We start from the raw sequence: 17,052 nt of genomic DNA on the forward strand, positions 1-17,052 counted from the left end.
GAAGATTTGAACATTTCTGTCTGTATTTATAGTGTAGGCCTACATCGTTTTTTCTTTTTGTTTCAGAGATGCTCTACAGTAGATTTAAACACAGTTTTAAATTTTGCAGGATGTTGCAGACTTATTTGGTGCAGATTTGCCTGTAGAAGGAGGTGCAGGTGGACAATTTTCGTGGAGAGACGGTCCGCTATTACAAGCTTTGAAAGCCGGTCACTGGATTGTGCTTGATGAGGTAAAAACCACTTTTAAGTTAACTGACCATTCATTGAAAGACAAGGGAAAGCACCTACATTGAAAAATGAGTATCTTATGTTAAAAAATGAAAGGAGAAAAATGATAGCTTTAATGCCGAAGGACTTAAAAAAAAGGCCAAACATCTGGATTTGGAGTTATATTTCTTAGGAAATTACCTTCCTTCATCAGCTAAAATTTGAATAAAATATCAGTTCGAACTTTCAAAAACATAGCCTACTAGTTATTGACTTTTTTACCTATACCCAATTTCAAAAATAAGTTTTATACAATATGATGAACGTTTTTTCTTCTTTTTTTCTTTCTCAATCCTAATTTTTAGGAAATATTTATGTGAATTTTCAAATCCAAGGATGAGTGAAACATATAATTGAGAAATTAGTCAGATGGATTTCTGAAAGCCGCATGTCATTTCAGGATCCCTCAGCTTTAAAATTGGTTTGTATTTATAAAAAAAAAATTCGTACTCAAAGGATTTTTACTGGCATTGCACCCTGTCCCCTCTTCTTGCATACCCCAAGTGTGTTTTAACGCATATGTTTTTCTGCGAGCACCCCTTTTTTTACCCTTAAAAAGCTACCTGGTCTGCTGAGAGAGACCTGCCCTCTGATTCATGTCATTAAAAAATCAACATTTGTATCCCAATATATCCTGAACAGAGAATGAAAAGATATATTCTCAAATGTCGAATAGTGTCGAAAGATCCGAATAGTGACTAACAAGCCTCTTGAAAGGAATTTCATCTGCCAGCATTGATGAAAATTTCCAGGCCGTTGTTTTGAAAATTTGGGACCTTAGAACTAACAAGGCAACCTTCCAGGGGTTACCTGGAGAATCGAGGAACAGAGGTCGTCCTAAGAACACCCTGCACCGGACATGCTAGTCAGGTTTCAACTCTCATTAGCACGTTGCTGCGACTGGGAAAGATGGAATTGTAGCAGGGTACTAAGAAAACTAGAGACTGTCGATACCCTTATTTGCCTCAAGAAGCGTATGAGGATATTAGGTCTATTTCAGAAGAGGAACTCAAGCGAGGAACATAAGACCCACTATCTCAACAACAAGTTACAAAGAGGAACCTCTTTTTCAACTGAACACTTTCAGATTTCCATGCGTAGTCTAAATCTATCCTAAATCAAGTGATTTGTTTAGTTGATTAATATTACAAAACAATATATTAGTCAATTCATTAAAAAATCCAATATAATGGTAGGTTCTCAACCTCAGAAGGCTGACGGTGCAGCCAAGCACGCATACAAGACTTGTACTAGGAAGGGAGCAAATTCTAAAAATGTAAAACAGTATAAATATATGAAAAACATCAGAGAACTGGCAACATTTTCAGATTTCTTGGGAATCTGGTCCTAAAGGTTCCCCTGCTTACATTTGAGTGTTAATTAAATAATGATTAAATAAAAGAATCAAGATATTGATAAAACGACGTAAATAAAAATAAAGATTCCTTTCTATCATAGCATAGCTTTTGTTTTATATACAAAAGGCAGTTTCCGTAATAATTGCTTATTTTCTGCTATAGCTCTTCATCAATTTGATAAAATTTAAATATGATTAATTAATAGCTGATCAGAGACAATTGAAAAGGAAAGGGAGCCTTTTGGTTAGTGGCCCCCAGAGTGTCGAGATTTCCATAATTTTTCCTCCAATATCTCACATCTTCCTTAGAATTTGTGTAATTTTTCGAATTTGTGTTTATGTCCCAATCCTAAATGCACGCTCCTCCAAAATGCATCTTTTTGGCGTGCCTGGTCGTAGCTGTTGAAGCTTTTACCCATATCAAAATAATTCCAAAGCGTGATCACGATTCACCAAGAAAAATTTTAGTTCAAGATTACGAAACATATAAAACCATTGCCATTTAGATTTTTAAGTATAGAAAAGCGATTACCAAACTTAAAAAGCGATTACCAAACTAGATTACGAAGCATGAAAAAAAAAACAAAAACAAAACAGAATTATAGGGTAAATTAAGCAATTTATAAAATTAAATGCTAAAAGAGAAGTATCTTTTTGCCCCTTTGTTAAATAATGGAGAAACAGAGGGGGAGAAAGAAATAAGAGACAAGAATTCTTGGTCAGTCAGCGGTGGCACGTCTTCATTAAAAGACACTTGTCAGCAGCGCAATTTTAAAAAGAAGACTATTTAAAATGCAGCCCTTGTTCTGCAGTCAGAAATCCCATATGGACAGTCCCAAACAAAATGTTAAGAGATAATTTTCAAGAGAGATCTGTTCTAGGAGGAAATAGGAAACAATAATCATGGTTTATGCCTTCAGCTATTTATGGAGGATGATAAAGTTTCTCTAAATAAGATTAGATAGCTGAATAGCTTTAGAAAATAGAGGATTGAATATTCAATCGAGAAGTGAAATTTTTCCTTTTTGTGTGAAAGATGTTTACATGCATTCTTTTGGTTAGACAGAATGAATAAAAAAAGACAAAAAATAAAACTACAGTGACTGTAAAGAATCTAGAGACAAACATCAGTGTGCATAAAGCTTGGGCGTCAGCCCAAGTTTGATCCAGCTGTTCATCTTTATACCGGTTATAGGCGTTTTTCCCCCCCCCCGGGCGTTTATCCCCCGGAAAATATGTAGTTTTTACTTTGAAGATTAGTTTAACTCCCTCTATACCATTATGTCGACAAGTTCAGCGGAAACGAATAGGATACATCTAGGTTTTTACTTATACATAAATGTAAAAAAGAACTTCTAAAATTTATGTAGTTCCGTTCTGATCTGAACAATGCTACATTAACTCCAAGTACAAGAAATTATTAGTTACTCTTTTGATAAGGAACAACAGTCTTTGAATCGATTTTCGAGGAATATTTTCGTAGTTTTTTTTTTCAGCTATGCCATTCAGGAACATCTGTTATTCTTTTACCAATTGTCAGGGAGTCAAAATCAAAGATTGCTTTCCTAACTCTCTCAATATTTTCAATCTGTGACAAATGGAGCCGTTAAGACGCCGTCTTTATTAAAATAAACTGTACGCTAAAGGTAATCCCGTTCAAAGGCTAAAAGATTTTTGCAAGACAGTAACAGGATATAAAAAAATCTTATCTCGGACAAAAACGGAAATTATAAAAAAAAGACTATAATTTTGAAACATCCTTTCGATATAAGCAATCCAAACAAGGACGGTCAAAGTTTCAATTCCGTCTTTACACTTTTGTTAAACAGCTAACCAAAAATCAATGAAAAAAACACACAAAGAAAATAGTTTTTTGGGAATTGAAAAAGTTTTGAAGTTGAAATAGTTTTTTAGGAAGCTGGAAGTTGAAATAGTTCAAGAAAATAGTTTTTAGGAAGTTGAACTATTTAATAGATAAAAAGCTTATTCGAATTTCTCTTTTTTAATGATTTTTAGAAACATTTTGGATCATCCTTGATCGCTCATTTAAAACTAAGATCTGACTGTAGCAATGTGTCATTAGCAATTCCAGCTTCCTCTACCACTTGAAATTCAGCTGTGTTTACTGTTTCTGTAATTGACCCTATTCAAAGCTGCTATCCTCACCATCTATTCAGACTCAATCTTGTCAAGTCTTTGCAGCCCTTTTCTTTCATTACAAGTTTCGGCACTCGGACTTTTGGAAACAGTTCGTGGTAACAAACCGTAAGTAAGAAAGGACTTGGCTCAATAGTAACCGAAACTCTAAAGCAGAATTTTGATATCAATAGATTCATCAATAGAATTGGTTTTTCATGCTGATTCCAAATATATAAGATTCATTAAGTTAAGTTCTAGCCCGAGAAAATTTACCTGATTTTTTGAAAAAAGGGGAAGGGACCCACAAAATATCAACTAATCTTAATTAAAATCGCATCATCAGATTCAACGTATCAGATAACCTTACTATAGAGGTTTCAAGCTCCCATATGCAAAAGTGTGGAATTTTATGTTTTTGCCAGGGGATGCATATTTTTTGCCAAGGTTATGCATACGTGTTTATTTATTTGTTTGTTTTCTTTTTCCATAGGTTATCGTATCGAACCAATGGTCCTAGAATACCGGGGGAGGGCATCTAGTCCTCCTTCTGCGCCCCTTTTTTTGCCCAAAGTTATTCAATTCAAGTTTTTAGATAGCTATTTTGTTCAGAATAGTTGAAAAGTCCAATAACTACGCTTTTAGGGATAACATGACTCAAGAAAAAAAAAAATTGAGTTCGAAGTAGTTATTCACTTTACTAGCAGGGTTGCCAGCACGGTCAGTTTCTAAAGGAGTAAAGCTACCCAAATTTGCGTCCTACACAACGATTTTCAGTGCTACAGTCAAAAAATTTTTCACCGCGAAACGCGCATGGTCTGTTTTAATGTACTTGGATTAGTTCAGGTCAAATTTTTCGTCTGGTTATTTCAAACTTAGCGCCAATCTTTCAAAACGAACACGACAAAAAGGCGGTCAAGGCTATATCAACTTTGTTCTAATCTTTTAAAAACAAATACGGGTAAAAGGCGCTTCGCACTTGTTGTTAATTCCTCTGCCTTTTTTCAGAATCTTCAGTATTTCGTCCAAGACAAAAATAAAAATTTGTAGCACGGAAGTGCTACAAATTCTAGCACGAAAGTATTACAATTTGGTCATTAAATGTAGCACATATTACAGTGCTACTCATGATGAAATAGTGCTAAAATAGCACTTTCATGCTACAGGTGGCAACCCTGTGTACTGGTAATATTAGTGAAATTGAATGCTACTAAAGCATTATTAAAAAACTAGTGAATTAAATTTGTAAGTAATAGTAACCTCATGGTCGTACCCGACGGTGCGAAAGAAGTCCAATTCCTTCTCCCCCTTCCATAATGCAGTGAATTTGTAAAAGCAGGTCTAGGTTATAATTTATCTTCTTTAAAATATGATTTAAACATTTGTGTTGGCTTGTCTTCTTTATGAAACGGGATCTTTTTCTTCCTCCGGAAACCAGTGCTAGTTCTTATTGTTTTTGTTGTTGTTGTTTGTTTTTTTTTTGAACTTACTGTATTCACCAGGTTGTTTCCAGTTTACTTACTTATTTTATTTTAGTTGAACTTGGCCTCACAGTCTGTCCTTGAAGGCTTGAATGCAGTTCTTGATCATCGCGGGGAACTCTTTATTCCCGAATTAGGCCGAACTTTTCAACTGGATCCACAGAAAACAAAACTGTTTGCTTGTCAGAACCCCCAAAGAGAAGGAGGGGCAAGAAAAGGCCTTCCTAAGTCATTCCTGAATCGATTTACTCAGGTTGGTCATCCCTTTTCCCGATTTTACCTTTCAGATAAAAGTGTGTCCAAAGCAAACTCTATCATTATTTTTCTGTTATCCTCCTTAGTGGATCGTTTTATTTGCAGTCTTCTGTATCAAACTATAGAAATTGACCAAGAGTAGTTAGAGTAAACAGCTTGATAATGAGAAGCTAAAGCTGTGATTTTGCTGAAGGAATTTTATAGAAATATAACCACAATAGTAGAAATAAGAGCTTTTATATGTTTTAAGGTATGCATTATTGCATATAGAAGGACATCATGTAATTAGAAAAAGAAGCATAATATATTTGATAACTTCGCATTCAAGAGGATGGGATGACTCATATTTTTTTTTCAAGTATCAAGGATTAACCCTCACTATATGGGTCGTATTTCAAAAGAGTGTTGACGACGAACCGCTTGTAATTTTGAAACCAGTATATTTAACTTCTATTATATAATTAAGGTGTTGCACTTCTTCCTATAAGAGGCGACTGGTGACAACGCTAACCGAGTTTAAGTCACTGATGCCGCGACGATTTTAGAGAATATATTCGAGGTGGAATCAATTTGGAAATCGATGTGCAATTTTAACACCCTCCAACGCTAGGTCTCTTTTAATGCCAGTTTTCCGACAGAGCTGTCAACTGTAGTAATGTTGAGCCATTCCTAATATAAATGTGTCAATGACTTGCGATTTTCACTGATTTTGATATACGCTCTATCTCCACTCTCCACTGCTTTTCCGACCTCCTTGGGTCTGTGTGGTCAATCTCGAAGTCCTTTTGTCAAAAGTGTGTAAGCTTTTTCAACCCCTTTCGTAAAAAGTACTTGTGCTCCGTTTCCAACTCCTTTTAGTAAACATTGCTTATGCTCTTCTTTTGCCCTCCTTTAGTTAACAATGTGCGCGCTCTGTTTCCAACTCCCTTTGGTAAATAGTGAGTTTGCTCCGTCTCTGACCCTATTAGTTCGTATTGGAATATATTTGTTATAAATCAAAACGACATAATCCATAAATAATATTTAATCTTATCACGATGAGTGCTATTTAATCTTATCACGATATATCAAATATTTCACAATGGTACTCGGTTTGTGCGATGAATGCACCCGTGACAGATGTGTGCACACTTAGTGCATTTTTCATAAGCAATTATTGATTAAACAAACACAACTTAAAAAGAATTATTGATTATCACCGAAAATAAATCCGAAAAACTTCTGAACTACCCCAATATAAATTTGAGGCAAAGTTCAACATATTGAAGTCCAAAATCAAAACGATTTAGGTACGTTTTTGTCTTTTCAGCAATTTTTTTTTTTTTTTTTTTTTTTTTTTTTTTTTTTTTTTGATGTTATAAAAAAAAATCTGTTTGTAGCAAGTTATGTTCGTTTTAAGTTTGACTTGGTAATTGATTGTAATATCTGTTCGTTTTGGATTTATTATATATTGATAGTGATTTATGGTCGTTTTACGCTTGCATTATCATTTGACTTTATTTCTGCTCGTCTTTGGTTTAATGTGGCTCTTTGCTTTTCTTCGAAAACTTCTTTTGCGGGATTTTTTTTTGTTTTTTACCCGTTAAGAACAACTTAGCTTGGTGGCGTTACAAATTTGCGTCCTTGTTTTGTGTCTGTTTTTGACGATACATGATTGAACCTCTGCTTTGACCGAAATGGTATTGGTTATTACATACAGAATGTATGTAAACGATTACCATTAATGTCATCTCAACTATGTCTCCGATTATGCAGAAGGTAGATAAGTCTGCATCAGAACTTATTGGGTCGATCGATGACCGTGATCTTGTTCATCTGCCAGCTAATTTGTAGTCTCACTGCTTCAGTGTGAATTGACCCCTTCAAATTTTTTGGTACTACAATTCTTTGCTTATAGTGTCGTGTTGAAATCTTCTTTTCTTCTATTCCTCTTTATAAGCATAATTTATATTCATTTTCATGCTTGGTTTTCCATATCTTAAAGGGCTCAGTTGATTATGCTTATTTTCCGTCTGTGTGTATGAAATTTTCAAAAATTTTATTCAACAAAGCGGAGAATCGACAAGCTATTTAAGTTCAGGTTATATTTCCTCTTGTCAGCTTCATCTAAGCCGCTTTATGTAATATTTCTTAAATATAGAACTGCTTTATTTGGATTCCCGAGGATTTTCATGGATATTTTCCAAAGCTCACTCCGCTTCCTTAATCTTTTGAATTTCAGTTTGCTAAGCATATTAGATTGGAGATATCTAGTTACCGAGTATATAATTTTCTCTATTAACACCCTCGTTCTTTTTGTCGGCTAAACGCCCAAAATTTAAGATGGATTACACGTTGACTTTATATGGAACTTTTGTCTCAGTCTTTTGTAGAGGAAGGATTGGGTAGTCTATTTTGAAAGTGAAAATTAAGAAAATAAACTCAATAACCATCAGAGTATTTTTATCTTTTAAAGATATTGATCTCAATGTGTGTGTATGAGCTAGGTGGTGTTGAAAATAAATTTGAAGTATCCAATCTATTGCGAAAATCTGAATTTAAACTTTAGGGAAATTTTATATAAAACATCTACTTTAGACAGTCTCAGAAAAAAAAATTACGCACCTTTTCTAAAACCAAGTTCTGCATTAAGACAAAATTAAGTAAATTTGAATGATGTGAGTATTTTGAAAATATGTTCTTTTTTATGCTGAGTGACTACCAACTTTCGCTGTGATTTGTATTTACATATTTTAACTTTTGTTAAGCTTTGCTGAAATTCCTTATTTCTTGAAGACGAGGAAAAAATGTTTTGCAAAAGTTTTAGGAATGTTTGATAATAATGATGATATAAGAAACATTTTAGACACTTGTACGATGGCCCAACAAGCATAGCCACTCATGCTAATTTCTTCGTTTTGTGTATACTTTATTTGGGGGCCCCTATGGCTATTTTATTGATTTAACAATTTTTATTTATTGATATTCATATGTATATATATTTGCAGGTTTACATTGAGCAATTGTTGTCATCAGATCTCAAATTCATATTGAACTCTCTGTTTCCTCGACTCGAATCTGTGATAAATAAAATGGTTGAATTCAACGCCAGATTACAACAGGAAATCTTAGAGACGCATCAGTGGGGACTAAAAGGTGGACCTTGGGAGTTGAACTTGAGGGACATGTTCCGTTGGTCTGAAGCTATTGTAAAAGGAATTCATGTTGAAACCGGAGAAGCATCTTTAAATCCAGGGGATTACGTGAAACTCATCTATGCTGATAGAATGAGAACTGTGCAGGATAAAGAGAAGGTTGGCCTTTTATTTGCTCTTTGTCTTTTTTTTAATATATATATATATATATATATATATATATATATATATATATATATATATATATATATATATATATATATATATATATAATAAAGGGATACAAAAAGTATCCCTTTTATTACTATCTTAAACGAAGAAATATCACCTATATTTTTTAAATTTTGATCAAGATGGATCCAACTTCTGATCCCCTATGAAGCAAAGAAAACATCGATCGGGCCGAAACAACCAGAAGGATATTAATCTCTACATATGACCTAGTATCATAATCATAGATGGAAGATCTCAGGTTTGCTAAGCTATCAAAACACGGGAGGTTTATACCCTTTTGAATCCTAAAAATGAATAGAAGTGCAGACAACTCCCGTAATCCGGAAGCTGGTAGTATCTTTACACGCTCATACGCGTTTCGTACCGAATCCCGGGGTTGTTGTAGGCCATCTAATAGCCGAACAGCGTTGTTTTGTAGAACTCGTATTGGCCGAACAATAGAAGCAAATGATCCAAGCCAAACGCTACTACAATACAATATATATGGATGGATAAGGAAAAAATAAAGAAGGCGTATAACAAAAGGAGGAAATAAATGCTTAAGTTTTCCCGTTATACCCAGGTAACAAGACACAGTTTTACAAACATACTGTACATGGCACTTGAATGATAAAACGTCATCAATATAAACCACCAGGTACTTATAAGAAGACACCCTCTTTAAAGCTCCATACTATGTTACAATATCCTGAATCAATGAATAAAAATCTGGCGAACGGGAAAAAATAACAAGGCTTACCCAGATTAATCTTTAACCTATTTACCCTCAACCAGGATTTAACCTTTCAACAGCATCTTTCATCGATGTCTGAAGTAATTCTTCTGTCTTCGTGGTACTAACAGCAACTGTGTCATCAGCAAATAATGATACCGTCTCATTCCGGGGACTTTTAGCCATATCACTAACATTAAAACAACAACTTGGGATACAATTAGGCATATCATTAATGTGCAATAAAAAAAAAAATAGGACCAAGAACTGACCCTCGCGGGACACCACAAACCACTGGTCGGGACCCTGAATGTATACAAGTCATTTCTACACACTGGCATCGGTTACTAAAGAAGCTCCGTACAAGGTCAAGAGCTTTACCTTGGATCCGAAAGACCTCGCATTTTTCCAGGAGTAGGCCATTGTCAACTGTATCAAAAGCCTTGTGTAGGTCTAGAAACACTGCACCAACTTTAAATCCTTCATCTAAAGCTATGTTAATTATACTAGTCAAAAATATCAATGCATCCTCTGTCTTCCTATCTTTTCTGAAACCGAACTGATTATTATTCAAAAAATTAAACTTCTCTAAAAAATGGGTCAACCAATTACTTAAACATTTTTCAATAAGACGAGAAATAACTGGGAATACTGATATTGGGCAATAATTACCCAAACTATTTCTATCACCACCTTTATAAACCGGTGTCACTCTTGCTTTTTTTTAAACAATCTGGAAACCTTCCTTGACGGAAGCAATCATTAATCAGTGATGTCAAAACACCAGATATACAAGGGAAAATACATTTCAGAATCTTTAGGTTTACCAGGTCACAACTGGACGAACTATTTTTCATACTATAGATAATATCCCTTAACTCATCTATTGTAATCATCATTAGATGTAGTGATACATTTGCAGGAGATGGTAGAGCAGATCCAAAGGGTGGGTCTTCTGGAGACGAGGAAATCATCTCGGCTATTTGTAGGCCTATTGAAGAAAAATGATTTAGAAACTCATTACATATCCCAGTACCATCTGCAATTATAACCTCATTAACAGTCACTTCAGTTGGTAGAATATTAGACCGCTGACATATAAGACTACGGATTATTTGCCAAGTTTTCAACGGGTTACCTTCAACGTCCTTAAACTTCATACTAAAATATTTTTTTTAGCCTCACGGAGGAGATTATTCAAACCATTACGAAAAGCACGGTATCGCTCTTCATATTATTTCTTTTACATTTTTTTTACATTTATTTTTCGAAGAAGATCATGCGTTATCCATGGCTTCCTCCCATAATGTTTTTGACCTTTCGAATTCTTCACTGCTCCCACTTCCTTAACCATTTCTAAAAGCTTTCCATAAAAGAGTGAAAATTTACTGTTTACATTACTCTCATTTCCAAACAGAGATACCCAATCAATATGAATCCATATTATTTTTTAGTTTCAATAGGGCACTACGATCAAAAACTACAACTGTTTTACTCTGTTCAGGAGTTTCTCGCTTAGGAATAGATACCTCAAATTCTGTTAAAGCACAAAAGAGGTCAGATTCCACATCTACAAGAACTCTTGGCGTTCTAAAATGTACATTGGCAAAAATTTTATCCAAAAGCTTTGCAGACTCTAGTTGGGATGTTAATCGTTGGGAACAGACCATAAGACATGCACAAATTTAATAACTGAGAAGTCACTAAAGACTCCATATCCAGCATGTTAATATTGAAGTCACCTAGAACGAAACAAGGCTTATTACTTTTGCCTTTATACTTTTTTTGGCTTTATACTTTTTTTTTATACTTTTGCCAGCTGTTCATGAAAATTCTCAAAAAATTCTTGAATAGAACCAGAAGGAGGCCTGTATACAATTACTAAATATGTATCAACATTATTCAATTTAGCTTGTAATACTAGTGTTTCACACACCATTTCTTTATATTCACTTAGATCGTCTCGGACTCTCGCGTGGAGATCTTCACGAACATAAGCCGCAAGACCCCTTTGTTGACGTAACTCCCGGTTCCGAGTAAACAAAGTATATCCAGGTATATCTAAAAGAGCAGAATGGTGGTCCCTCAACCAGGTCTCCGTCAAAGCAAGCACATGGAAAAGATTAAGTTTAGCTAAATTCGCTAAAAAATCAAATGTCGTATTTAGGCCCTGGCAATTCAAATGAACAATCCCAAAATCTTCCGATCCACAATGCTGATACTCAACATCCTGAAAATCATAACTAAAAACAAATTTAGAATCCTCAGGGGGGGGGGGGTCAGAAGCTGGAACCACAAAGTCCAAATTTCTATTAATACATTCATTAAACTAATTTAAAAAAATTTACCTTCTTATTTTCCAAATCAATTATACTACGAGCCCCCAGGGGTAGAACAATATCTCTAACCATTATCTATTAAAAATCCAAATGGCCTGTGGTGACGAATAGGGCATGTACGAATTACAATTAAGGAGAATCTCTCAGTTCTCACAACAAACAATGAAACAAAAATAATAAAACAAAATTAGAAAAAAAAACATAAAAAGAAAAAAGGCATAAATTCTAAATAAAGGCAAACGAAGAAAACAATCATCATTAATCACTAAAGAGCACAATACAATCACACGCGAGGGTATCCAATCTAAACTCTAACAGCCAATTAAAATTACTCAACTTTACTTCACAAACTATAAAAACAAATATAATTCTTTCTCAATTAACTACATACAAGCAAAACATTCACTTCTGCTTTCGGAATCGTCCTCTTTGACTACGCTCTCCATAGTCATGGTTATATATATATATGTATATATCAAGAGCGCCGGCAGAAAATTTTTCGGGGGGGGGAGGGCAGACGTTAAAATAACAGTGGTGGTTGGATGACAGGGAATAAATTTCAGGATATTTTTTCGTAGGAAAAAGTCCATCTGATGCTCATCTGAAACTCAGATGAAACTCATCCGTGCTGATAGAATGAGAACTGTGCAAGATAAAGAGAAGGTTGGCCTTTTATTTGCTCTTTGTCTTTTTTTTTAATATGTCTATATATATTTTTTTAATATATATATATATATATATATATATATATATATATATATATATATATATATATATATATATATATATATATACATCAAGGGCGCCGGCAGATAATTTTCCAGGGGGGAGGGGAGGTGGGTCAGACGCCAAAATAATAGTGGTGATTGGGTGACAGGGAATGAATTTCAGGATATTTTTTCGTTGGAAATAGTCCATGTTTAAATACTTTTAGGAAAAAACTCAAATAAAAAGAGCGATTAAATTGTATGCAAAATGAAACAAAATACAGTAAATTTTAAATGACAAGGATTCCTGGCAAAGGTATTAATTTATTTGACCAATAATATATTTAATTATTATGTGTTTAATCTTGAAAGAAAATCAAACTCAAACTAAAATTACAGAAAGATTTACTGCTTCCGTAGATTATAACAGATGTAGACTTGTCTTTATGCAATTTTTTACGCCTTAGAATAATCTACAGAAAGAGTAGAGATGCTCAAAAATCATCCTGCCTGCAAAGATACCACGTTTTGATTTTATACCGGCAATGAACTTACTATCCAGCTGTCAAAACGACCCTCTTTCTTTTTATTGCCCTATTCAACTAAATAAAATGAGCAGGTTCAGAAAAAATTTCTTCACAAGAGAATCTTATCAAATAGTTTGTGATAAAAAACTGAAGGTAAAATATGACTTCGGCCAATATTCATCAAAACTATAAATGGAATTCTCATGAAAATTGCTACACCGGTAGTATTGGCTTTTTATGCTGATTCTAAATATATAAAATTCTTTCAGTTTATTGTTACCCACACAAACCAAAAATTTGAGAAAATTTGCCGGATTTTTGTAAAAAAGGGAAAACACCCCCAAAACGCAAGTGATCTTATTGAAAATCCCTTTATTAGATATATTAGAACCCTACCGTAGAGGTTTCAAGCTCCAATCTTCAAAATGTGGAATTTCGCTTTTTTTCAGAAGAGACATCGTCGAAGCATTTTTATTTGTTTGTTTTTTTTTTGTTTTTTTTTCCAGGGGTGATCAAACCGAAGGTCCAAGATAATTGGAAGGGAGCTCATTCAAGCGTAAATTTAAAGCTCTTTTTTAAATGCTCATAAAGATTGGCCCAGGAGGAAGTCTTGCTTTCTACCATTTTAGGACACCAACTACGGCTTTACCCCGAAGAGGACGAATTTGCAATCAATTTAAAATTCTGAGAACCTAATTGATTTAAATGCACCAATAACTATATTTTAGGCTTCCCAGTTGCAAAAAAAAGTAATGCCATACGGTGGCAGTACTGGATTCAACCAAGTTGATTCGCTTTATTTGTAATAAAATTAGGCTACGTTTAGTGATCTGTAATTGCGTATCAGCTATAATGAGGGGAGCGAGTCATTGTTTAGGTGGGAGTAGGGTAAATTCCTAAAAAAAAAATACGTTTTAATGCACAAACTGCTTACTATTCATGAGGCTTCAGATAAATGTTGAAAGAGGTAGGGGGGAGTAGGAATTAATTAAGTTGTTTCTCTATTCAGCTAAAATGTTACTTTCCCATATCTACCAGCACATAGGTGGAAAAAGCAAGGCAGGTCATCATCAGCCCCGCCAGGAAATTTCTTTGGAGTGGCAAATACTGCTACGAACCTGGTTTTCAGCAATTTTAAATATTTTTCTTTTTCTATTTATATGAAGTACTTCAATGTAGAAGATAATTTCTACATAATGGTAATATTTATCTTTTTCTATTTATATGAAGTACTTCAATGCATTTAAACAAATGAATGTAACGTATTCATCGATAAGAAAATACTTTTGTAGAGTTTGTGATGGCTTCAGTTATGTTGAAGATCAAAAGTCTCACAGAATTTCCATCCACACAAACAATAGTAATCCTTTTCATCCAACTTAAATTGAAAAAATAAACATAGGGCGTTATTAACAAACATAAAATTATTGATTTACACCTTTTAAAAGTAGCTGACCAGGAATTTAAGGGACCGTTACCTCAAATTATACTTTTGGTATGTATGAGTATGATTTGTAAAACAATCAGTAATTAAATAAAAAAATAAAACAACTTTCAATTGAAGTCAAGGAACGGATTTGAAACCTATTTGAACAGATTATTCTTTATATTAAGGGGGCTGTCTCCTCCTTGGCTCCTTACTCTTTACTGAAGTTTGGCTTTTGTCTAAATGTTTTTTAAAAATTGCAATTGAAAAAAAAGAGATGTTTCAAAGCACTAAAAGACTTTTGTTTAATGAGCAAGGTGATGAGAAGGGGCAGTCCCCCATATATACAGAGCGATTTATATTTATTTTAAGTTTTAAACTTGCTCCTTACTTTAGTTGAAAAACCTTTTCTATTTGTTTAATTACATTTCATGAAACTGTAAAGTTTTATGAACACAATGCTTTTGGTAACGCAGAAAAAACGGTCAATATTTCAATGATCACTGTTCGGATTTTGATGGGTAATCAAATAGTTCGGGATAACGAACTGTAAGTAAGGGGCTACGCGGCTCAGGATTAATCGAAACTTAACACAATGAGATCTTGATATAAATAAATACATTGAAAGAGTTGTATTTTTATGCTGATTCCAAATATGGAATCAACCGTTTCCTTAAGTTTAGTCTTACCCATCAAAAGCTACGAGCCTGAGAAAATTCGTCGGATTTTCAAAAAAGGGGAAAAGACCCCCTTGAAGTCATAGAATTTTAATGAAAATCACATCATCAGATTCAGTGTATCAAAGAACCCTACGGAAGAGTTTTCAAGCTCTTACCTGCAAAAATGTGGAATTTTGTAATTTTTCGCCAGAAGAAAGATCACGGATGAGTTTATTTTATATAAAAAAAAATTTTCAGGATGATCATATCAACTCCGTGCGCCTAGAGCGTCGAGAGAGGGCACATTCTAACGGAAATATAAAGTTCTAGTACCCTTTTTAATTTACCAAAAGATTGGAGGGCAACTAGCTCCCACGCCTTTTTCCCTCAAAATCTTCCGATCAAAAGATTGAGATAGCTTTTTTGTTCAGCATATTTGAAAGGGCCGATAACTATGTCTTCGGAGGTAAAATGACCCCCTACAGCCCCTGGGGAAAGGTTTTTAAGTTATAAAATTTGACCATTGTTTACGCATAGTATTTGTTATTGGGAAGTATGCATAAATTTTTGGGTTGGGGAGGGGAGGACGAATTTTCTGCTTGGAGGATTTTGCACGGGGAGAATTTTCTATGTAGAGAGAAGCTTCCAGGGGGGTGAGCTTTTCAGGGGAAATTTTACAATGGGTGAATTTGCCAGAAATCCTATACGAAATTTATTTAAATGTCTTGCTTCCTCTTTATCGATTCAATTTTACGCATGGAGATATTAAGGATAATTCTCCGGGGTAATTTTCGCCTGGATTGAATTGTCCAGAGGATATTTCTATTGGGAGGGGGATTTTCCCGCGGAGGTGGAGCCACGTATCCTGGCGTTATTTAAAAAAAAAACGATCAGAAATTAAATGAAAAAACAAGTTTTTTCAACTGAAAGTAAGGAATAACATTAAAACTTAAAACGAACAGAAATTATTAATTATGTGACACCTCGCTCCTTATGCTAAAGTTTAAATTTTGTCCCAATTCTTTAAAAACGACTCCAGAAACACAAGGGTCGTTTGATTAGAACAATAAGTAACTTGTTTCAAAGTACCGAAAAATTGTAGCGTGAAGAGAGAGATTTTGAGGAGGGGGCAACCCCCCTCATATACGTAATAATTTATGTGAAATGGTCACTGGAAAAGGGTCACTCAGTCACAAAATAGAACTTATATTTTCCTTATTAAGGGTCAAAATCTATTGGCAGGCAGCCAAGATTGGGGCAACACACATTTTTCCATGGTTTTTCCATATTCTGCTCTCTTTCCTTTGGTTTCCATATAATTGCTTTATTGCCCCAAATTTCCAGGGAGGGCCATGGCCCCCATGATATATATATATATATATATATATATATATATATATATATATATATATATATATATATATATATATATATATATATATATATATATATATATATATATATATATATTCACCAAGCGGCTTGAGGCTAACAAAGAAAAGCACGTTTCTCCTCCATCCCAATCTATTCAAAGTCTCTTTCTTTACAGCCTCCTAAGCGGTTCTAATTTCTCTTAGATATTTCCTTACAACCTCCTCCTACCCCATTTGGGGTCGACCTGATTTTTGTTTGGCCCTAGATGGTTGGTCGACAAGGACGATTTTTGGTAATCTGCCATCCTTCATTCGTAGAACGTGTCCAAGCCATCTCAACCTTTCTCTCATTATAGCCCTAGAAAGCGGAATTGAACCATATTTCTCGCACAGCTTACTGTTTGAAATACGCTCAGTCAGATGTAAAACAGTCAAACAATCCG

The 17,052-nt window shown here is 34.3% G+C and overlaps 1 protein-coding gene across 2 annotated transcripts in view; it reads left to right on the forward strand.

Moving 5' to 3' along the window:
- The window catches only part of LOC148955225 (midasin), a 348,425-nt gene that overhangs the window by 127,239 nt on the left and 204,134 nt on the right, over nucleotides 1-17,052 (forward strand). For both annotated transcript variants that reach the window (XM_089100939.1, XM_089100949.1), the window contains 3 exons: nucleotides 110-232; nucleotides 5,299-5,496; nucleotides 8,486-8,791. In XM_089100939.1, coding sequence (XP_088957065.1) covers nucleotides 110-232; nucleotides 5,299-5,496; nucleotides 8,486-8,791 — 627 coding nt within the window. The remainder of the gene's footprint in view (nucleotides 1-109; nucleotides 233-5,298; nucleotides 5,497-8,485; nucleotides 8,792-17,052) is intronic.

The sequence above is a fragment of the Artemia sp. Qi Xiang Cuo genome, chromosome 2 (assembly GCF_049724085.1).
Source record: "Artemia sp. Qi Xiang Cuo chromosome 2, ASM4972408v1, whole genome shotgun sequence".
In the NCBI taxonomy this organism is placed as follows: Eukaryota; Metazoa; Arthropoda; class Branchiopoda; order Anostraca; family Artemiidae; genus Artemia; species Artemia sp. Qi Xiang Cuo.